Source organism: Leuciscus leuciscus (assembly GCF_965113295.1).
Source record: "Leuciscus leuciscus genome assembly, chromosome: 3".
Classification (NCBI taxonomy): domain Eukaryota; kingdom Metazoa; phylum Chordata; class Actinopteri; order Cypriniformes; family Leuciscidae; genus Leuciscus; species Leuciscus leuciscus.
The window spans coordinates 30,341,461-30,364,112 of NC_138727.1; the positions used below are offsets into that span (position 1 = coordinate 30,341,461).

At 40.5% G+C, this 22,652-nt stretch overlaps 1 protein-coding gene and 1 long non-coding RNA gene across 6 annotated transcripts in view; one reads left to right on the forward strand and one right to left on the reverse strand.

Moving 5' to 3' along the window:
• The window catches only part of LOC309495675, a 295,015-nt gene that overhangs the window by 39,212 nt on the left and 233,151 nt on the right, over positions 1-22,652 (reverse strand). The window lies entirely within an intron of this gene.
• zc3h13 (zinc finger CCCH-type containing 13) lies at positions 267-22,549 on the forward strand. Of its 5 annotated transcripts, XM_082163547.1 has the most exons (23): positions 286-424; positions 1,760-1,950; positions 2,128-2,237; positions 2,331-2,445; positions 2,540-2,651; positions 3,893-4,020; positions 4,887-4,931; positions 5,055-5,233; positions 5,319-5,519; positions 6,443-6,598; positions 7,568-7,926; positions 8,595-9,050; positions 9,280-9,381; positions 11,414-11,629; positions 12,739-13,258; positions 15,620-15,729; positions 15,867-17,105; positions 17,594-18,160; positions 18,250-18,393; positions 19,798-19,998; positions 20,561-20,724; positions 21,875-22,060; positions 22,152-22,549. In XM_082163547.1, the coding sequence occupies exons 2-22, from the start codon at positions 1,798-1,800 to the stop codon at positions 22,049-22,051; spliced, it is 5,454 nt and encodes a 1,817-aa protein (XP_082019673.1). In that variant the 5' UTR covers positions 286-424; positions 1,760-1,797; the 3' UTR covers positions 22,052-22,060; positions 22,152-22,549. The 5 variants fall into 5 exon arrangements, with proteins under 5 accessions (XP_082019676.1, XP_082019673.1, XP_082019674.1 ...); XM_082163550.1 differs by having other exon boundaries at positions 267-424; positions 1,804-1,950; positions 21,875-22,549; XM_082163548.1 differs by having other exon boundaries at positions 18,253-18,393; positions 21,875-22,549.

Sequence of the window (22,652 nt, forward strand, 5' to 3'; positions counted from 1 at the left end):
AAAAATGCACTATATTTGTCTCATATAGGCTAGTACAAAATCTTACTGAAGTCCATGTGACAAATGAGTAAGATCAAAAGTTATCTAAAATAAAGAAAAACGTAGTCAGAATACATTATCTAAAAGCGTAATCTAATATGTTACATTACTAACTATATTTTCCATGTATATTGTATTTATTTACTTTTAAAGTAACGGTTTAAACGAAATATAAAACAAACAAACCAAAAATACCCCCTCCAGTTTCCCATAATCCTCCTCTCCTCAGTCCTGCTGCTACTTCGGGTGCAGTTTGCGCTGTCTCGCCACTCCAGCATCATGACGGCGGCTAAGGGGAAGTCCGCTTTGCAAGACTTTTGCATGTGATTAGGAGTTTATCCCCAACAGTCTGTGAAACTGGACTTGACGCATCATTCATATTCGGGTAAAGTTCCTGTTTGTATTTGTTTACGGGTCAATCAGCAGCAGTTTCAGCGGGGTCGTTATCGAGGCTTCTGCTATCAGTGTAGGCCGCGCGGCATTAGGCTATATGCTGCTCTACCGCGGCATTCTGCGAATGAATGACTGCTTAAAACACGCGAATGATTAGAAAACACCTTTTTAGTGAAACCTCGCATGCCTTGCTAGTAGCTACGTTATAATATTGTTAATGCACCTTATAGAGAGAGGTAGGCAGTCGCATTTGCACAAATGTGACTATTGTGCTTGTGCGAGTGTTTACATGAACGGGGCTCCCACGGGAAAACAGGAACTATCAAATCATTTTAAAATTGTGATTTATTATTATTTTTTCTGTCTGAAAAAAGAAAAATATTTAAGTCATGGAAGTTTGTTGTCGTTTTGGAGACGTTTGTTCACAAATAAGTAGATTATAAATGTGTAAATCTCGTAATATTAGGCATTGGTAAGTTACCTGATATAAATCTTCCTTTGCAATCTTTGTAACGTTAGCTGCTACAGTTTTTTTTTTAAATACACGAAGTAATCATGAACGACTGGAAAAGTCAGGGACATTCATTGTCTGGTCAAAAAGTGTGGAAGCCCACTCATTAAAGTACATAAGACCAAACAAATGAATTATATTGTGAACAATAAATCCCAAAAGCTAGATCTGAAACTGAAAATTTTGTGATTTAACAGGCTACCGGCTCTGATCTCTATTTAGACTAAAGCTATATTATATAGCCTATATTATCATTGTTGTTGCCATTTTTCAAATCAACACTCCCCTTCCCACGTCACAACACAGGAACTCGTGTCTCATCTAGAATTCCGAGTTTCCCACTTGTAAATATGACTTCAATTGGTCGTTCATGTGCTCGGAAGTCACCATTTCCAGATTTCAGACTCCACTTGAATGGCACAATAATATAGGCTGTAGGCTGAGGTAGTTAGATATGAATGTGACCTTAGAATTAATGTAATGTAATTCATCCAGTGTTGTAGTTGAGAACAAGAGTCAAGACCAAACCCAGAAGAGAGTTGAGTTTGAGCCAAGACATAGTCCACATGCTTCCAAGTACATGACTCAACAGGCCATGTTTTCTTGGTCTCTAACAATGCCTAAACCATATTTTCTTTGTCATTGGTCATGCACTCTGGAGCGTGTGGACTCTGTCTTGAATCGAACTCGTCTTCAATCTCTGTCTTGACAAGACCTCAACCCTCTTCTGGTCTTATTCTTGACTCGGACTTGACCATCTTCTGGTCTCTGTGACTTGACTCAGTGAGCTGGTCTTAACTACAACACTGCATTCAGCTTCAAAATGCTGGTGCCTTTTATTTGCCATTTTTCTAATGCAGCCCTGCAGAATGTCCAAGATCAGGCGGAAGGTTACAGTGGAGAATTCAAAGACCATATCGGACAGCAGCAGTAGCACAACCACCCCCTCCCGCAGGCCCAGCGTGTTTGAGAGACTCGGGCCCAGCACGGCCAGTAATGCAGCAGAGGTAGGGATACTCGTCACCCACTATTGAGCAATGGAAACTTGGTGAGCTGCCTACCTAGAAAGTATTTCTGGTGTCTAGGTAGTAGTTCACTGGGTTTAAAAATGTCTTTTTTGGTCCAGGTGCCCTTGTAAAGTGTATAAATGCAACAGACTGTCTCACATTTGTCTTCCCTTGCAGACTCATTGTAGAAACTGGTTAAAAACTGGGAACTGCAGTTACGGTAACACGTGTCGGTACACACATGGAACCCCATCACGAGGAAAAGGCTTCTCTGGAACGTTCAGCAGGTGAGATTCAATTGAAGAGATGCTGTTTCGTAAATGTACCTGCTCAAATTCTTGTCCGAATGCTTGACGTTCTGCATGTGTGCTGGCCTGCAGGTCAGCCGAGAGGCCCCCTGGGGATCTCAGGGAGAGGATGAAGAATAAGAGACAGGATGTAGATGGTGACACACAGAAAAGAGACGCAGACGAACCCACTTCACCTACAACCAGAGTAGGCTGCTGAAATAGCTTACATTTGCTGGGACAATTTGCCATTGTTGATTGATTGTTTTTGGCGAGTTCTTTTAAATTTTGTTTTTCATTAGCAGCGAGATTCATCCCGAGGCAGACACAGAGAGAAAGAGGATATTAAAATCACAAAGGAACGCACTCCTGCTAGTGAGGAGGAGACAGCAGATTGGGAAGCCAGTCGTGAAGGTGAAGATTCTCCAAAGTACCCACAAAGTTGATGTATCTGATTAGAAGACATTTAAAGGGATAGTTCACCCAAAAATGAAAATTCTGTCATCAATTGCTCATTCTCGTGTCATTCCAAACCCAGAATACTTTTTTTTTTTTTATCTTTGAAACACATTTTTTTAAACAAGAATTTTAATCGAGCAGTTTAATCCAAGTCTTCTGAAGAGACTTGGATCGCTTTATATGAACAGATTTAATTTAGGCTTTTATTCGCATATAAACATTGATCAATGTACATAGAGCACATCAAATATGGTAAGTAGAGCTGCACGATTCTTGAGAATCACTTTTTTTGTTTCAAACAGAGATCGTGATTCTCCCACAATTCTGAACAGACAACTAAACAAAAAAAAAGTAATTTACTAGAAATAAATACCAAAAAAATACTATTGAAAAAAAAACATTTTAATAATAAATTTAAAAAAAATCCAATGAATGACTCAATGACTCACTCACAAAGACTTCAAGAACAAATCTTTTGAATTAATGATTCAGTGACAATTACATTTTTTTAACTTTCCCTTTTCACCACTTTCTGATATAACAATGTAATAATACAATCTTTATTTGAAGCATCAAGTTAGTTTCAATAGATAATTTACTCTATTTTGGTCGCTACTGTAAACTTCAGTGTTTATATCTGAGCTATAAACTTTTATCCCAGTACTTCTGTTAAAATGTATTCATTATAACACAGAAATAATGATACTGTGTGGTTGAAAAGACTGTTTTTCTAAGCTGTTTCATTCCTTTACATGAAGACCTATACATATTTGTCAGGTTTAATAGACATAGCCGAGTCAATCGTGTGGGTGTTTTGAGGTCGCAGCCTTTTTTACGATTAATTCTGCAGCCTCTAATGGTAAACTAAACTGTACTTGACATGTTCTTGCATGTCAAGCAAGCACGTTAAAGCTTCCATTTTTGATGTGCTCTATGTATGTGCTTTGATCAATGTTTATATGTGAATAAAAGACTAAATTAAAAAATATCTTCAATTGTGTTTTGAAGATGAATTGTGTTTGGAACAACATGACGGTTAGTAAATAACAGAATTGTCATTTTTGGGTGAACTTGATGGATGATTGATGAAGGGGTTTTGAATGCAGTACAGTCTTTCCTCTCATCACAGGTAATGCTTCGTTGTCTCCTTGCCATTTTTTTCCCAGCAGTTATATATTTGTCATTGATTTTACTAGATTCCGATAACGGTGACTACGATTACGAGTTATCTCTTGAAATGAAGAGACAGAAGATTCAACGTGAGCTGATGAAGCTGGAACAGGAAAACATGGACAAACGAGAAGAGATCATCATCAAGAAAGAGGTATATTAGATTGGGTTGCACGTTGCAGGGTCCTCGCGGGTCCTTAAAGTCTTAAATTCAGTTATATCAAATTTAAGGCCATAAATATCTTAAATGGTATTAGACTTTTTCTTTATAATTTCAAGAGTTCTTAAATTTGGGGAAGGAAAAACAGGAATTGCAATAGGACTTAATCTGATGACTAAACTTCAGAATAAGGGTGCTCCGTTCAAGATTTTTGGGGCCGATTACGATCATTGGAAGCAGTGTTACCGTTAGCAGCAATACCGATCACTGAATTAAACAATTCTATTGTATATTTAAGTATATTTTAAGTATAAAAAAATTAAGAGATGAGAAAGTATCACGAATTGACAACTATTTATTAGCAAGCAACATGTGAAACCTATTCCATTCCCTCTCTTGGCCCTCCTGTTACCCTCAAATTTACCAACATTTTTAACCCTCTGGGGTCAATTCGGAGCCCAGCAATTTAAACCCACATAATGTTTTTAGTTGGTTTTTTTTTTTTAAAACAAAGGTTTGTGTCAGGTACTTTGTTCAAAGTAAAAATGTGGAGCTGTTTTTTTAATATGAATGTTTATCTAAAGCGAATGGACTGTCCTCAGAAAAGATTTGATGGCATATTCTTTTCATATTACCTCTATATAATGCTTAATAAAGGAGGAATTAGATATAGAGTACATTTTGTCAATCTACATTTGAACTGTAAAGTTGTTTAAATCATGGCTTTTGCAATCATTTTACTGATTAAAGTGTTACCATAGACATTTTACTGCATTAACTCCAAATATTGAAAGAAGGTTTATGTGAGTTATCCTGAATTTATCAATACAGATAGTAATCTGTATGCATGTTCTCAACAGGAACCAGTCTCCAAAACCAGGACCAGTAGTTCTTCTAAGGACAGGGTAAGTTATTTGAACACAGACAAGAGAAAGTCTAAATTAATGTTCATTTTAGTATTAATTAGCCTTTTATTACTGACTGTTATCTTTGGAGTTTTATTTTGGTGTGCTCTTGATCTGTCTTAGGCTTCTCCTGAGCGCACCAGTTCTAAGGGTTCACCCTCGTCCCGTAAATCCAGCGGCTCACCCAAACATAGAGCAGGGAAAGGTGGGAACTCCGGAAAGAAAGAAAAAAAGTCCTCCACTTCCTCAGTCATCTCCTCTCCAGTATCTGACCAGAACAGGATAGAGGAGACAGACAGCAGGTTAGGAAAATTATATGCATTTAGTTGAACTTAAACAGATTTTTATCAATTTAAATACTTGACTGCTATTTACTTTTTTGACCAGGTCATCTAAGAGTGGCCATGGAAAAAGAAAAGGGCCACGGACGCCCAGTCCTCCTCCACCTGTCCCTGTGGAGAACCCAGTGATTGGGAAGAAACACAAAAATAAACACAAAAACAAGGAGAAATGTGAGGACAAACCTAAAGAAGGCAAAGAAAGAGGACGAGATGTGGAGAAACACAAAGAGAAAAAAGAAAAGCGCAGGTATGGTCACCTTAAAAAGAAATCCACAAAACATAAAGTTTCATACATTGTAGTATTGTTAAAGGTCCCATGTTGTACACCTTTCTGGAGTTTTATTTAAGTTTTGATGTCCTTAAGAATATATATTTGCGGTATAAGTACCAAAAACCATCTCAATATATTTTTACAGCTCCTTTCTCGGGAGCTCTGCTAAGAACAGGTCGATTTTGGCCTGTCTAATTAATATTCATGAGCCTCTCTTCTGATTGGCCTGTTGTTTTCTGAGTGACACACGGCCAGGCCAACCATAGGTAACTAGGGTCATGTATGCTGTAGCCTGCTGTGGCTTGGTGATGCTCACAAGTAAGGTAAATAAAACACCTGTAAAGATGGACATTGCTGAAGGAAATGTTGTCTGGCCTTATATGTTCGAGGCGGACTCAGACCCCGAATCGGCGACGACAGGAAACAACCAACCACCTCCTCAAACTCCTCAAATTAATGTTGTTCGGAAGCCTGTGCAATGATGTAGTTTCCTGACATCCATCGACTGAACAGCATTTTCTCGACAATTGTCCGTGTTGTTGCTGCTCAGCAACGGCAGAAAACAGGAGTTATATGAGATAACCGTTTAAGCCCCAGTTGGTCCGCTTTGGACCAAAGTAAAACCCTGGCAGTTGGGCTGAGGAAGCCCAAAGGAGGCCCGATTAAGCCCCGGAAGTACCAAGTGGAAATGCAACTGGCCCTGTTACGTACTTGCACGCTTGCTTTTGGCCCAACAGTGGAAATGCAGCTATTGTGTGTCGTATTTGCTCATTTCAATGGTGCTGGGCCAGATTCAATTGATAGTATCTGCTTTATCGGTGTGTGAAAACAAATCAAATATAATTTTGTTTGAATATTATAAAATAATAAATAAATCTTTGACTTTTCCTTGATTACAGGGACCGATCAGATAGTTCCCATAAAGCCAAACGCTCAATAACATCAGAGGAACGTTCTGGAAGCCTTTCCCCACCCTCCAGGGAAGTGTCTCCCCCAACCAGAAGGAAGTCATCATCACCCAAACCCACCTCCCAAAAACAAGCCTCGCAGCAGAGGTGAGAAGAGCTTCACTTAAATAATTGTTAATCCAGTGTCACTTCCGACATATCATTGAGCCTTGCAGTATTTTGATCAGTTAAGTGTCAAAATCAATCAAATCTTAAACAAAATTGTTAGTTCCTAATTCTTTCAAATAAATTTTGGTCAAAAATTGGTCAAAATTGACAGTAAAGTCTTTTTATATTGTTACAAAAAACCTTTTTATTCATCAAAAATGAGAATTTCTAAAGGTTCATGTGTGACACATCTGATTGGAGTAATGGCTCTTTAGGCCTTGACACACCAAGCCGATGGGCCATTGGTAAGCGTCTGTCAGATCAGTTTGTGGGGTGTCGGAGCCAACCGGTGGCGTTTTGGTCAATTGATCATGTTGAATCAGTCTGTGAGACCGATTACTCCAGTTGGCTGTTCAGCTTTGCAAACCAGTGCACAAGGAGAATAGCGAAAGAGTGAAGAGTGCACACAGAAGGCTATTCTAATTTTACATATTAATCTTAACTGAGCATTCCAATACGCAAATATTTTCATAACGGCATGACTGTCCGAAATGAAGAAAATGATCGACATGATTCATACTCAAAATGGTAAGCAAGAGCTTCTTTGTTTACGGTTTGTATATCTGCAGTCCTAGTTTTGTTTTCCATTTTGAATGATGAATATAGACTACTGCCACTTGCTGCTATAGACAGTTATTTCCTCTAACACAGGCACTGAATGTTCATGCTAGTTGGCTGTTGTCTTCTGTGTGTTCAAGCTCAATCTTTTGGTCCAGACGGGAGGTGACAGCACAGTCGGCTTTTGTCACTGCTTGTTCTTTGATGTAGGTTTGGTGTGTCACGGCCTTAAGTCCCTACAAGCTGACAGATATAAGTGGATTATCCTGATGTTTAACTTGCATAACTATTTTGTTTTAGAGATATTGTGGGTACAGCTATCAATTTCATCTGATGCGTTTCCTCTCTCAGGTCTAGAACTCCACCCCGTCACCGCCGCAGCCCCTCCCCTCTCTCTCGACAACACCACTCTCCCTCTTCACACTCTGGCTCCTCGGCCCAGAGACACTCCCCATCCCCTCGCCACAGACGGGGTTCTGTCTCTCCTCTTTACCGGGACCTTCCTCCTCCATCCTCATCCTCACCCCCTCCCGCTCAGTCTTCACGTCGCTCCCGCTCTCCACTCACCCCCCAGAGAGACCCCTCACCAACACCCGCCCATCGCAGGTCCAGCCCCAGTGCCAGTCACCGCTCGCAGGGCAGGGAGAGGGGGAGAGCGGAGCGAGACAGGAGTCCAGCACTGCAGGAGAGGCGGCATGAGCGCAGAGATGGTGAGAGACACATATTTATATATTACACAGTCATTAGAGAGTATTTGGCTTTTGATGTTAATGACTTGCGAACGAATGAGCCAATTCTTTTTTTAATGAGTCCATCCATAAAGTCAGTGACTTGTTCAGAGCCTCAGCTGACTGAACTGACTTAATTGAAACACGGCACGCAATCAAAAATTAACTGGGAACCATATAACAAATACTTTACGTTCATGACGCATGCATTATTCTTTTTTTATCGACTGGTTCCTATGACAGAATGCAAGTAAAAATACACTACCGTTCAAAATTTTGGGATTTGTACGATTTTTTAAAATTGTTTTTGAAAGAAGTCTATTATGCAAACCAAGGCTGCATTTATTTGATTGTAAAAACAGAAATATTGTAAAAAATATTATTACAATTAAAAATACCTGTTTGTATTTCAATATATTTTAAAATGTATTTATTCCTGTGATGGTAAAGCTGAATTTTCAGCAGCCATTACTCCAGTCTTCAGTGTCACATGATCCTTCAGAAATCATTGTAATATGCTGATTTGGTGCTCAAGAAACATTTTTTATTATTATCAATGTTGAAAACAGTTGTGCTGCTTAATATTTTTGTGGAAACGGTAATACACGTGATGCACTCCTTTGCTCACTTAATTTCCTTTCTGCCCTTAGAGAGCCGTGGGAAACGTGAGAAAGACAGCAGCCGTGATGAGCGAGACTACGATATCGAGCAGAGTTCTTCCCGAGATGAGCGTGATTGCAGGGACAGCCGAGACCGCCGCAGCGAACGGGATAGACGAGATGTCCGAGAAGATCGGCAGCACCGCGGGGAGGTCAAAGACACTCGGGATGCCCGTGCAGCAGAAACGCGAGACCGTTCAGGACGGGAATCCCTGGAGCATAGGGAAAGGGACCGGGAAAGGGAAAGAGAAAGAGAGAGGGAAAGAGAAAGAGAAAGAAATGAACCCCATAGAAAGAAGGAAACAACAACCCAAGAGGAAAGGAATTATGGAAGAGGACATGGAAGGGAGGAAATGAGAAATGAGAGCAGAGTGGACAACAGGAACGAATCCCGAGCTGAAAGAACAGGCAGAGGGAGGGGCCGTGGATCAGACGCCACAGAGAAAGGTGAGAAGATGCTTGCTCACATTCTTTGTCATCTACATCCAAAAAACTGTGACGATATTAGAATTTCGCTACATGGTTATTGTGGCCAAAAGAATTCACAATAACAATATTATTGTGATATCTATAGAAATTTTTTAATTAATGAATTATGATATCAGTTGGGGCTGTGTGATTAATCAGAATTGTTTTTCAATTTCGATTTTTGGCTTCCAACGATTCTGAAAACAAGATAATCGAGGTAATACGATTATTGTGCCGCATTCCCTCCAGCCAGCACACCTTCCTTTCCTTCAAAGTGCTCTCAAACTTAACCTCCAAGTCAGCCAAATAAGTGAGTATTGTAAAATGGTGTCTACTGTAACTGTGGGACGTGTTTAATATTAAACAGTGTTATTAAAAGCACATTAAGCCGCAAAACACTGTTCCCTAGGTGGCTTTCTGTGAGCGCGAGTAGAAGGCGAATGCAGATAAGCAAATGGGCTTCCGATATCTGCCTAAATGCATACACACAAAAATGTCAAAATGCCTTTTTGGAGAGTTCTCACTAGGGATGCACCGAAATTTCGGCCTGCGAAAAAATATCGGCCGAAAATTGTATTTTCCGTTTTTGGCCGAAAGAGAAAAAAGGCCGAAAATATCTGTCGCCTCGCCCCTCAGTGTTCAGCACTCAGGTTTCACAAAAAATTTTTTGTAACTTTGCATGTGGCTCCGCTTCCATAGATGCACAACTTAAAAGTGACTCTGACCGAGCAGGTAAGTCTGTACCGGCACCCAGTTTGCTCTGCTCAATGTTCACGGCCCAAGCGAACGTTCCACTCATGTACCACTCACGCTTACCGGAAAAGCAAATTCTGCTCAAATAACCTGCCAACATGAAATTTCTCTGTAGTAAACTGTTCTGTTTGCAATAGCCCTATACTGTGCTGTAACGTGGTATAGCTGTGCTTGGCAGTGCTGGTAAAATGATGCTACTGTCTCATTCACTGCTCTGCTTCCCACTCTGCTCACATGCTCTGATAATAATAGCTTTGCCTTTGTTGGACTATACTATTATTTTGATAATTGGTCAAAAAATTAATCTGTTTCTGTTGCATAGAACTGAATGAAAAATAATATATGATAATTAATATTATTTTAATATATTTCTGTCCAATTTTGGTGTTACTTTAAATAAAATTGTGGTTATATTATTTTATTGGCTTGTATTTTTTTTTAAAATTCAGATTCAATAAAATGACTGAATTTAATTAAAGTAATAATACAATTATACAAAAAAAAATCATGAAAAATTAGACATTATTTTGGTTTCGGCACATAATTTTCATTTCTGTGCATCCCTAGTATTCACGCAAACACAGTGGGTCATGTCTTAAGTAAACTTATACAGTTGAGAAAGAAAACGCGTGTGTAAGAGTATATTGGATCCGTGCATTAGCTCTTAAAGTGACAGCAGCCTAATATACCTGCAGTCTGTCATTAATGATAATCAAACAAATGCCAAAGGAAAATCACTCACTGATCTTGACTGAATATATTTAATGTGTACAGTAAGACTTTGCAGTGTTATATGCATTGTTTTGATTTTTACATTTGATTATTCATTTTTTTGTTATTACTTATCTGAATACCATTGTTAATACATCTTCTGTTCTGTTGTATTTTATTTGTCCCGTTTTGTTTGTATTTCGTTTCTTTGATCTTATTATATTGCTGACTGTTTACTTGAATAATGTACTTATTTTGAGGACCTTTTTCTTACATAAATTAACCTAGTATTAGTTTTGCTGAAGTATCGATAATTGTGAAATTTCATTGATATTTAAAATTACTCATGTAGTGAAATAAGACTTTGATCTAATAATAATGATTATGATTTTCGCCATAATTATGCTGCACTAATGTCAGTCAAATTCTTCAAATTCTTTAAATTTCGATTTAAGATAAATACTGACAGTGAATAATTTGATATATCATATATGTGTAGGAATAACTTAAATTTTTCTTTTTTTTATATCATAGTAACAGTAATCTTACTGGTATATTGCAACACCTAAATCCTAAAACAAGCTGTCAACTGTGTTGCTAAATTACTTTAGCTGTTAAAACATTAGCTGTTTTTACACATCAGAATCCTGTCTTGCGCTTGTCCACAGCAAAAATACCACTTTAAAGTTTAAAAAGATGCACTTGCAAGCTGGAGGAGCGCTTCAGCTTGAAAAATGCTAATTTAAAGCAATGTAACATATTTTTCATTAAATGTAACAATAATTAGCTACTTTGTAAGGAGTAATGGAATAAAATGAGAACTTGAAAATTTTATTTAAAATACTCAGGCAGAGTATGTGATGAATTTTGTGTTTCAGGTACATCTCGTGGTGGTAGAGCATCACAGACTGACGCTAGCAGTGCTAGTGGGCATGACAGCTGGGAGTCCCGCAGCAGTGGCCTGAGAGAGAGGAGCTCAGAGAGGAACACTGATCGTGATCGCTATGACAATGACAGACCGAGAGGAGAACAGCCCAGAGATGAACGGCGAGGAGGACATGCAGAGAGAGATCGCCGTGACAACAGAGAAAGAGGTGACTGATAAGCAAGACACGTTCTTATTATAGGCAGATACCAATTTCTGTGGCCCTGCTATTGGAGAAAGCGTAAAGGCTTTATACCTCAAGCGAAATCGAAGAACAAACTGGTGCGATGTCAATTTGAACAAAATCAGGCCAAGTTTGTGTTCTGTTCGTTTCAGCAGTTTGAACGAGTCTAGCTGTAAATGCCTTCGAAATAACATTGGTTCGTGGCGATTATGTAATAGGTGGATGTGCTCTGAGGCTCCGCCTTCTTTGACGTGGAAATCTTCTCCGGTTCATTTCTTCTGTTCAGTCCCTCGAGGTCAGATATCCACGGTTAAAAACATGAACACACTGGAGAGCCGCTTTATAATAGAAATTGAAGATGTACTACTAATTGAAAGAGACACTGACACTGTTTTTGAATACCATAAAAGCCTTAAAAGCTTAATCCAAATCATGTAACGTGACTGTCGTAAAATGCAGTCTATTGTGGGACATGCTTTATTTTAAAAAGAGTTAATAAAAGTGCATTAAACTGCAAAAGAGACTGATCCCTGCACGCTTTCTGTGTGCGCGCTGTGAGATGGAGCAGAACACGGATGAGCAAAGTATACTTGGGGTTTCAGGCGGTCTTACATTCGATCTTAAAGCCTAATGCAAATATCTGCTGCTGTCTGTGTCATTAATGTTAAACAAAAGGCAGACGAAATCACTCACTGCTCTTAACTGAATAACTTTAGTAGTTATAATAAGAATCAATGTATATTTTAATTCTTAAAGTGAAGACTATGCAGTTGGGCTGTGAATCTTTGGGTAGACAGCAAATTGATTCGATTCACGATTCATAGGTTTTCGATTCAATTCAGAACGATTCAAGACGATTCACATTAAAATTCGATTCTGCATTTTTTTTTATATCCATTCATAGGATTATTTAAATGCTTCCCCCAATGTGTTAATTCAGGGAGCGAATTACCCAGCGGCCTTCAAGGGCTCAGATATTGGGGGGGTCAAAACTTTGAATTAAGTGCATAAGTTTGTGAACTATTCCTTTAACATCAGAGGGCATGGAGAGCAACTTTTTGTGGTGTTGATGGAAATTTGTCTTTGTTCGACAGAACAAAGAGCGCCCTCTCCTGGCCGCCAGCAGAGCCGCGGCGAGGACCTTGAGCGTGACGAAAGGAGAGATGATCGAAGGAACGATCGAGGGGATGATAGACGAGATGACCGCACCCGTGACAGAGAGAAGGACAGGGAAAGAGAAAGAGAGAGGGAACGGGAAAGAGAGAAGGAGAGAGAGAGGGAGAAAGAGCGGGAAAGAGAGGCTGAAAGGGAACGTGAGCAAGTCAGGGAGAGGGAGCGGGAGAGAGAAAAGGAAAGAGAACGAGAGAGGGAGAGGGAGGAGAGGGAAAGGGAGCGGGAAAGAGAGAGGGAGGAGCGGGAAAGAGAGCGAGAAGAGCGAGAGAGAGAAAGGGAACGAGAAAGAAAGGAGAGGGAACGGGAGAGGGAGCTAAGAGAGAGGGAAAGGCAGAGGGAGTGGGAGGAGAGAGAGAAAGGGAGGGAAGAAAGGCGGGACAGAAGAGATGAGCCACGAGAGGACCGCTCTGTCCGAGATGCTCATGAAGAGAGAAAGAACACGTAAGTGCTGTAGTGTTATTGGTCACATTTAAGTACAAACTCTCTGTAATACTTGTGTTGAGTAAATATTACTGCATGGCTGCTAAAATGTTTAACACTTTGTTGTTCATAACTACATACTGGTGGTACTTTTTAAAATCATTTTACAGCATCTTTCTTATCATAATAAGGTAACACCATTTTCTTTCTGATGATTAGCCAATAATTATTCTTCATGTTATTGGCCATATAAAATTTAAATGTGTCTTTATCTAAATAAATTAAAAACTAAAGTTCTACAACTGAATTGACGTCATTGTGAAAAATTCGAATTGTTCATTTTGAGATTTGCCAAAGATTACAACACCTTTAATTGATTCCAAATGCCATTTAAATGTAAAAATACAGGAAAATATCAATTTTAAAAATCCAGTATCAGAGATATCTAATATCAACTGATACCAGTAAATTTAAATATCTCTAACAACAGCTGATAACCAGTATATTGTATCAATATATCACGCACTCCTATTTAATCATATTTTAAGTCCGAAGCTAATTTGCACCATCTTGCAACTTAATGTTTGGCTATAGGAATAGAAAAAGTTATCTTGCAGACGACTTCAGTATTAATTTAATATTATGGTGAACACAGACATAATTTACTCTTATACACCTAAGCCCCTTTCACACAGAGATTCCGGAAAATACACGGATAAAGTGACCCGGGATTTTACCCGGGTTCGTTTGATTTCGGTTCATTCACACTGCCAGTGATTTTCCGGAATCAGAGAGTGCGTTCACACACAACCCGTAAAAATCCCGTAAAGACACGTGACATCGATGTGACTTGTAATGTCTCAGTAGCGTCTTAAGTTTGCTTATGAACTGAGATTTCTCTCTCGAGAAACCACGCTTGTGCATTTTTTTTTCTCTGATTCAATCATAAACTTGCGCATTACGTACCGTTTCACTAGCTAGCGAACAATCCCGGCTTCAGCGTCGTCACTACGACACGGCATTATTACGGCTTTTGTTCACACAGCGCGCGTTCCGGGACTGAACATGGCAATGATACTAAGTCCCCAACCCGGCATCAATCCCAGGTCATGTTTGCGTTCACACAGAAGGCATTAGGGCAATTTGCCGGGATCATCGCACTGTGTGAAAGGGGCTCTAGAAGCTCAGAAGTTGTCTAATAAAGCATTATGTTTTGTGATCCTGACAAAATGACTATACACTTGCACAACTGCTCAAAACTTTGGGGTCAGTAAGAAATACTGAGGGCCCTTTCACACCTACCTTGTTTGGTCCGGATTTTCGGACTTTTCAGTTTGATCCAAATCATAATTACAGGTGTGAAACCTCCCCCGGACCAAACAGATAGTTTCGGTCTGGATCAAACTGAACAAAGGTTTGGTTCGTTTCTAGTGTGAAAGCGTTTTCTGTATGGTTCGGACTTTCAGACCATTTACAGGAAGTTCCGGTGGTTCTCGTAGGATTGCCCGCAGTCTTCTCCTCCTTTCTTGCCAGCGACAATAAAATGTTCGCACAACGAAGATGGTCATTTAGCGAATTTGAGCTAGCCTCGAGTATAGTGTGCTGAAGGGAGTAATGGCGTAATAATATCAGTATAGTGGCAACGATGTCAAAGTTACCCGCCGAATGACAACATGCTGACGTCAGACGCACGTCAATCAATGTCCAATCATTCAAGATGCAGCCCACATAGATGATGACGACAGTATGCAAGTATGTCATTTAAAGTTCTTTAGTGCGCTCGCATAATTGCAATGTGAAACCCAACCAAAACTTACCGAATGTATAAAATGTATCAAAACGTGAACTTTGATTCGGACGTTGGTGCGGACTTTCAGGTGTGAAAACGCCTAAGTAAATAAATTAATACTTTAATTAAAAAAAGATGCATTAAATTGTTTCAAATAAATTCTGTATTTTTTTGTGTATCTTTCCTGCAATCCTAAGTCATGGTTTAGTGTATCATGGTTTCCACAAAAATATTAGGTTAATCAGCACTACTGTTTTCAACATTGATAATAATATTAAATATTTTCTGAGCACCAAATCAGAAAATTTGAATGATTTCTGATAGACCATGAGACTGGAGTAATGATGCTGAAAATTCAGCTTTGCCATCACAGGAATTAATTACCTTTTAAAATATATTAAAATAAAAAGTAATTTTAAATTGTAATATTCTACAATATTATTTATCTTACTTTTCTGTGTTTCTGATCAAATAAATGCAGCCTTACTTAGCATAAGACACCTTTCAAAAACATTCAACATTTAAAAGTAGTGCACAAAAATAGACTTTCTCAGGTTTTTTAAAATACTGTCTGCCCTTCTGTTTGCTTGCAGCCGTAAGAGACATCGTGCTGAGAACACTCCCAGTCCACGGCCATCTCCTAAAAGAGGGCGAGAGGTTAGCCCTGTAGACAGTGACGGTTACAACAGCACGGAGGAGAAAGGTAAGGCTTCAACTGAGCAAGTGCAAGGTTATGTTTTCACCCCTTTGTGAAAACATGCACTTGGCATAACCTGGCTCATAGGTGTATTGTGCACATATGCAGAATATTTGCACATAAAATGTATGGTTTTGTTTCAGGCGAAAAGCACCGACTGCTGAGTCAAGTGGTTCGTCCTCAGGAGACCGCTCGCTCACCTGTCCGCTCCTTTACTGATGAAAAACCCAATCGCTGGAAGGATGAAGAGCGGCGTGGCGATAAAAAAGAAGGCCGTGGCCGACATGAGGAGGTAGATTCCCGTGGTGAGAGAGGAGCAGGAAGAGGAGCAGAGCGACGTGGAGAACAAGCTCCAGACGTTTCTGCTACGGTCATCTCTGACTCCAGGAGGGTAAAAGAGCAGAGGGACCTCCCTTCTGCCGCCCTCACTCCTCCTCCCATGGAGGAAAGAGACCCTTTACCAGTAGTTCATGAGGAGGGCAAGAAAAAGACTAAATCTCAGAAGAAAAATCTGAAGAAGAACCGTAAAGAGGAGGAAGGGGCATCTGGAGAAGGAGACCGTAGTAACCCTGAGCCCCCGCCCTCTTCCACTGTGGCCGAAGCCCCCCAGGCTCTCCTCTCACCTCGCAAGATACCCAAGAAGAAAGCCTTAGAAAGGAAGCGCAAGCGCTCACGAGGTCCAGAGTCGGATGTTTCTGAGGACGAGCTGGTAGCCCAACCCCCCGTCAGCAAGAGACGACGAGGCCCACGTACACCCCCGCCAATCAACAAGGATGACCTTCCCTCCCAGAGGGCTTTAATGGCTGGACAGAGTTCTTTCCCAGCTAAACTGGAAGCCAACTTCAGTGACTGGTCTGATGAAGACGTACCAGAGCGAGGCGAGAGCTCCTCTGCCTCCCTACCATCCGATAGGCCTCCGGAGAGGCTGCTTCCCTCAGAGCGTCTCCCCAGAAGGGGTGCACGTGGCGGGGTCCGGGACCGTACGGACCCCCCAATCGCCCCGCTACTCCCTGACCCTCCGATGCTGATACAGTCTCTTCCTTTACAACCGTTACTGCCACAACACATGCTGCGTAAACCGCAGCAAGCAGACATGCAACAGCAGCGTAGCAGTAGCATGGGCAGCAACCAAAGCCGTGCGTCTTCGCGAAGACTACGCTCGCCCTCCAATGAGTCTGCTCACCGGGATGAAGGCCCTCAGGGGCTTAGGCCCCGCAGAGGACTTCTCCAAGGTGGCAATTCCCGGGAGAGAGACAGAGAACGGGAGAGGGAGAGGGAACGAGAGAGGGAGAGAGCAGCGGTCAGTGAACAGATGGGAGGAGAGAGGAAGTCGAGGATTGATCAGCTTCGGAGAGGAGAACCCAGTCGGAGTACTTCCTCAGGTGAGACTCCTCAGAAGATTTGAGTTCCTTAGTATTCTTCTTAGTATTTTTGTTGAAAAATATTTTTGGGGGTGGGAATTGTTTGGAATCTCACATTTAGGTTAACCAAAAATGAAGGAAACTAGTGTCTCAGAATGCCTGTGTGGGAAGATTGACAAGCGATCAAAACAACATATACTATATACAAAATATACTACATGAGGAAAATCAGCCTCATTTCATTCTCAGTATTTAGTGATTTGGCATTAGATGCAGGATATTTTCACTCGCTATCACAAGTAGGTCTTGTTGTAAGTTACCACAGGAACCGATTGAACGTGCTTCTCATGTGTAGAATGTAACTGTACACAATATGCATTAATAAAAATGGCAAGATTTAAATCTAACAAAAAATTATGTGTGAAAGAATACCTAAACGGTTGTTATTGTAAATAACGGTTTTGAGGTTTTGAATTCTCTAAAACGTAAACTTTTATCTGCTTGCACAGACCGGCAGGACTCTCGGAGTCACAGTTCTCGTCGTAGTTCACCAGAGTCTGAGCGTCAGGCTCGCTCCAGAGCCGGCTCCTACGACAGCCGTGAACGTGACCGAGAGCGGGAACGAGATCGTGAACAGTTGGATCGAGAGCGGGAGAAAAAGGATCACCGTCAGCTGCAAAATCAACAAACCCAACAGAGAGATTGGGAACCTGAACCTCGTGAGTGGGGTGGGCGGGGCAGAGAGCCCCTCCTCCGTGGCAACCGGGATCCAATGAGAGAGAGAGACTTGCGGGAGATGCGCGATAGGGAACGACTCTTACCTGAAGGGTTGCTGGCACATGAGCGAATGGATCGTGAGCGTGGTGAAAGGGACCGTGAGCGTGAACGGGAAAGGATGCTTCCGTTTGACATTCAAGCTCACCGGGAACCAAAGAGCAGAGGTGAAATTAAGATGGAGAGGGGAGAGTATGAACCTCTGTTACCCAGAGAAGCCCTCATGGATGTAGATAAACCAGCCGACAATTCACATCTGCAAGGGGAAACATCTGAATTAGAGAAAATGGATAGTCTTGATGGTAAGTCTCCCCCGCCACTATTTCTCACTATAGTCTGAAGTATAAAAAGATTGTTCAACTACCTAATGTATGTGTGTTTGTTCATTCAGAAGAAGAGGATGGAAAAGGGGAAGATGTGCAGTCTGTTGTGTCAGGTGGTGAGGAATATGAGCCAATCAGTGATGATGAACTGGATGAGATTCTGGCAGACAGTCAGAAGAGGGATGACCAACAAGATGAAGAAAAGATTTCTGGTACGCAACACCACAAAAGTATAGATTTTTTTGAAAATTGTCATCGTTTACTCACTCTCAAGGCCCGTACACACCGGGACGAATATCGGCGCGCGTTATTCGCCAGCGTTTTTCAACGCGTTTTTTGTGTTCACACCCAAGCGTTTTTCGCTGACGATGAGCCGAGTGAACATGCAAATTCATTCCCTGACATTAGATGGCGCTTAATGTAAAACAGAAATACAATACCACTCCATAACAGTCTATACTCTGCAATACCACTCCATAACAGTCTATACTCTGCAATACCACTCCATAACAGTCTATACTCTGCAATACCACTCCATAACAGTCTATACTCTGCAATACCACTCCATAACAGTCTATACTCTGCAATACCACTCCATAACAGTCTATACTCAGCAATACCACTCCATAACAGTTCTCTTTTAACAAGATTTTTGTAGTCGCTGTCGCATTTGTCATATAGTTCTTTATTCCGACACCAACGAGACCAGCAGCTCTACATTCATCTTGCCTTGCATCTTCCTCGTCATTTCTTCCCCGCAGTGTCTGTCTATGGGCAGTGTAGACGCTACTTGGCGTATATCTTCTTCGCTGTTACGTGTGTGTGCTCGGCAAGACCGTTTTGTGTTTGAGCGCCCCCAAGTTGTGTTTTACTGTAACTTCAGAAGCTCCAGACACGTGAGCAAAAGCGCCAATCTCATTGGTCGGATAGTTTTTGACGCGGCGCGTCAAACCAAAAAAACGAACCCGAGGCGTTTAAAAAAAAAAAAACGCTTTTACGCGTGGCGTTTTTCGCGTCGGTGTGCACACTCACATTGGCGCCCTTTGTTTAGTCACGAGGCGTTAAACGTCGGCGAATATCGCCCGCACACCGGGCCTTCAGGTTGTTTCAAACCTGTATGAATTTCTTTCTTCTGCTGAACACAAAGGAAGATATTTTGAAGAATGTCAGTTACCTAACAGTTGATGGACCCCATTGATTTCCATAGTGGGAGGAAAAATACTATGGAAGTCAATGGGGTCCATCAACTGTTAGGTTACCGACATTCTTCAAAATATCTTCCTTTGACTGCACACTCTGCGACCCACTCAGAACGGTCTTGCGACCCATCAGTTGAGAAACAGTTGTTTGCATTGTGACTATAACAACGAATGTGGACATTCTAGCAAAAAACAAAACATCACATCTGGCCACACGTAACTTTTTCAGTTTGAACAGTTGATTAAATAAATTAAGAAAAACTAAAATTTAAAAGTATACACAGATTCCAATTTCACAAACTAATACACACACTGACAAAGCCATAAGCATGTATAACTATGTAATGTCCATCTCAAAATCTCCTCTATCCCACATTCAAACTGTTTATAATATACCATTTGCATGTTCTGTTTCAGGGCCTCTGGATGTGATTGATGTAGATTGGTCCAGTTTGATGCCCAAGCAAAAACAGGAGCCCAGAACTCCCGGGGCAGCGCTGCTGCGGTTCACCCCAGGGGCTGTCCTCCTCAGAGCAGGAGTGTCCAGACGCTTAGCTGGGCCTCAGCTCCTTGCCAGAGTTAAAGAAGTGTGCTCCAGAGAGTTGGAAGACCCTAAAGGTGAATGTGCAAATCTACCTTTCAGTGAATGCTCCAGTTTTAATACGCTGATTTCACGCAGCCGCCATTTTGAAATCGAAAGTGAGGCTCCGGTGGGAAGAACCCCGGAAGTAAAGATAAACAACAATGCCTTGGATTACCAACCTGAAGCTGCTGCCACGATTTACACTATTGGATGTTACTATTCAATATAGGATATATATATAGTTCATTCCTGCTTCTTTTTTTACATTCTGAATTATATATAAAAAAAAAATTTTATTTATAAATGAATTTCACTGTATATAGTCTAAAGTATGCAAGAAATGTATGTACATTTTTAGAATTGACACAACATCATTAAACACAACAATACGCCATCGCATTCACGACTCTCCTGTGATTAAAGGCGACACTTCCGGTTTTCTTCCCACCGGAGCCTCGCTTTCGATTTCAAAATAACGGCTGCGTGAAATCAGCGTATAGAAACAAAGCTCTATAGATAGCAGATGTATTGAAAATAATTTTTGTGGTGATCAATTGTAGTTGATTGTGACTTGAATCTCAAAATATGAATCCATAGATGCTGATAAACTCTTAGAGCATGATCTGGGTGCTCTGAACATGGCTGCATACAACAGACGAATGGAGAGGGCCAACCTACTGAGGAGCCTGGGCCCTTGCTGCAAGGCGCTGTGTGCTCGCCGAGACATTGCCATACGTAGACAGCTCCTGAAAAATGACAAGGTGCTCTTATGGTCTTTAAATGGGGCCACCTCTTTTGTAAAACCTGGCCTTTCTGAAACTGTATTGAGAAAGTGAGCTCTATTCTGGAACTATCTACCTAGTCAGGATGTCCAAGGTATCAAAGAAAGAATTGAGAGAAATAACAATTATGAGTATTTTATTAAATCGATTTTTAATTTAAATACTGAAGAGTATATATAAAAACTTCCATCCGGTGTTTCCTACACCACTTTTAAAGGGCACCTATTATTATTATTACAAAGCAGTCTTCATTTACTCCTGACATCAGAGCATCATGGCAGTAATGAAAGGGACAGCAGCAGCTCATTTGCATTTAAAGGGACTCTAACAAAAACGGCGTGTTTTTGCTCATCATCAAAAAGGCAATTTTAACATGCTATAAAAAATTATCTGTATGTGAAGTTTCAGCTCAAAGTACCCCACACACTCTATGGACATCAGAGACTTATTTTAAATCTTGTAAAAATGGGCATAATAGGTGCCCTTTAAGCTGCAAAGAAGTCTCAGACAAATTCCGTTTTACCCAAGCTTTCAGTCTAAATTGAACGTGATGAGATAAAAAAGACTGTAACACAAAGTAACATATGCACTGCAGTTTAAAAGTTTTGGGGTTGACAAGATGTTTTTGAAAAGTCTCTTATTCTCATTAAAGCTGCATTTATTTGCTCAAAAATACAGTAAAAACAGTAATATAGTGAAATATTATTACAATTTAATATAACTGTTTTCCATTTTAATATGTTTTGCGATGTAATTAATTCCTGTGATGGTAAAGCTGCATTTTTAGCATCATTACTGCAGTGTTCAGTGTCACATGATCCTTCAGAAATCATTCTGATATGCTGATTTGATGCTCAAGAAACATCATTGGGCTTAATATTTTTCAGGATTTTTTTTATAAATAGAAAGTTCAAAAGCATTTATTTGACAGTCTTGACTGTCACTTTTGATCAGTTTTATAAACACTAAATAAATGTATTCATTTCTTTCAACAACAACAAAAAACCTTATATAAATCTCATCTTGTGAGGGGTGCTATTTGTGTGGAATGTATCAGTGAAGTGTTGCCAATCATTACCATTGTACATGATTCAGTGTTTGGTTTAATGCTTCTGTATTCCTCGTGTAGGGCACAACCAAGCAGATCTACACCAGCGCTCCAGTGGTGGACAATGAACTTGTGCAACTGAGTTTGCGTCTCTTCAAAAAGAAAATGGCTTCCAGCCAGTCGAGTGGACAGGAGAAGACTGATTCCGCCTCTGCAGCCCAACAGCTCAGCACACCAGCAGAGCTGTGCGTCTCCTGAGCACGCTCAGTGAGTACAGTCTGAAAGAACTGATCTCAGATCGCTGTTAACCCATACTATCAACGATTATTATAACACACTGAAACTGCTTTTAAATCAGTTCTGATGGAGGATTGCTGCCCTAAACCTCAAAGGAACCACAGAACCATAGAGACTGGAAATACTAGCCTGTGGAGATGCTGTCTAAGGTTTCATGACCCTTGAACTTTGAATCAGAAGTGATAATTATGTACTGCATAAGAACTTTGTCATTTACAATTGTTTTAGAGAAGTTTTTTTGTAACGTCAAGATGTGTGAACAACGGTTGCTGAATGTTTGTGAGATATATAATGGGTACTGAAGATGTACAATAAAATGACCGTACCTATTTGTTATGTGCATCTAACTTTTGTTCCCCTTATTTGTCTGCTTTGTTTTGAAACATTTTTGTGATCAGACTGTTTCAGCACTCTTGTTCTCCGTGGTTCCTTGTTTTATTAAAAGATGATTCAAGAAAATGTGGTTTTGTGACGCTTGTATCAACCTTGCTTTTAAAGTGCTATCTGTTAAAAGACTATAAAATATTATTACAGACGTAGAATATTTTATATCCCATACATT

Coding starts and splice junctions, on each gene's coding strand:
- zc3h13 (XM_082163547.1), top strand. CDS start 1,798: ATGCAGCCCTGCAGAATGTCCAAGATCAGGCGGAAGGTTACAGTGGAG. Junction 17,106..17,593: donor CAGTCGGAGTACTTCCTCAG/GTGAGACTCCTC, acceptor CTGCTTGCACAG/ACCGGCAGGACTCTCGGAGT. Junction 18,161..18,249: donor GAAAATGGATAGTCTTGATG/GTAAGTCTCCCC, acceptor TTGTTCATTCAG/AAGAAGAGGATGGAAAAGGG.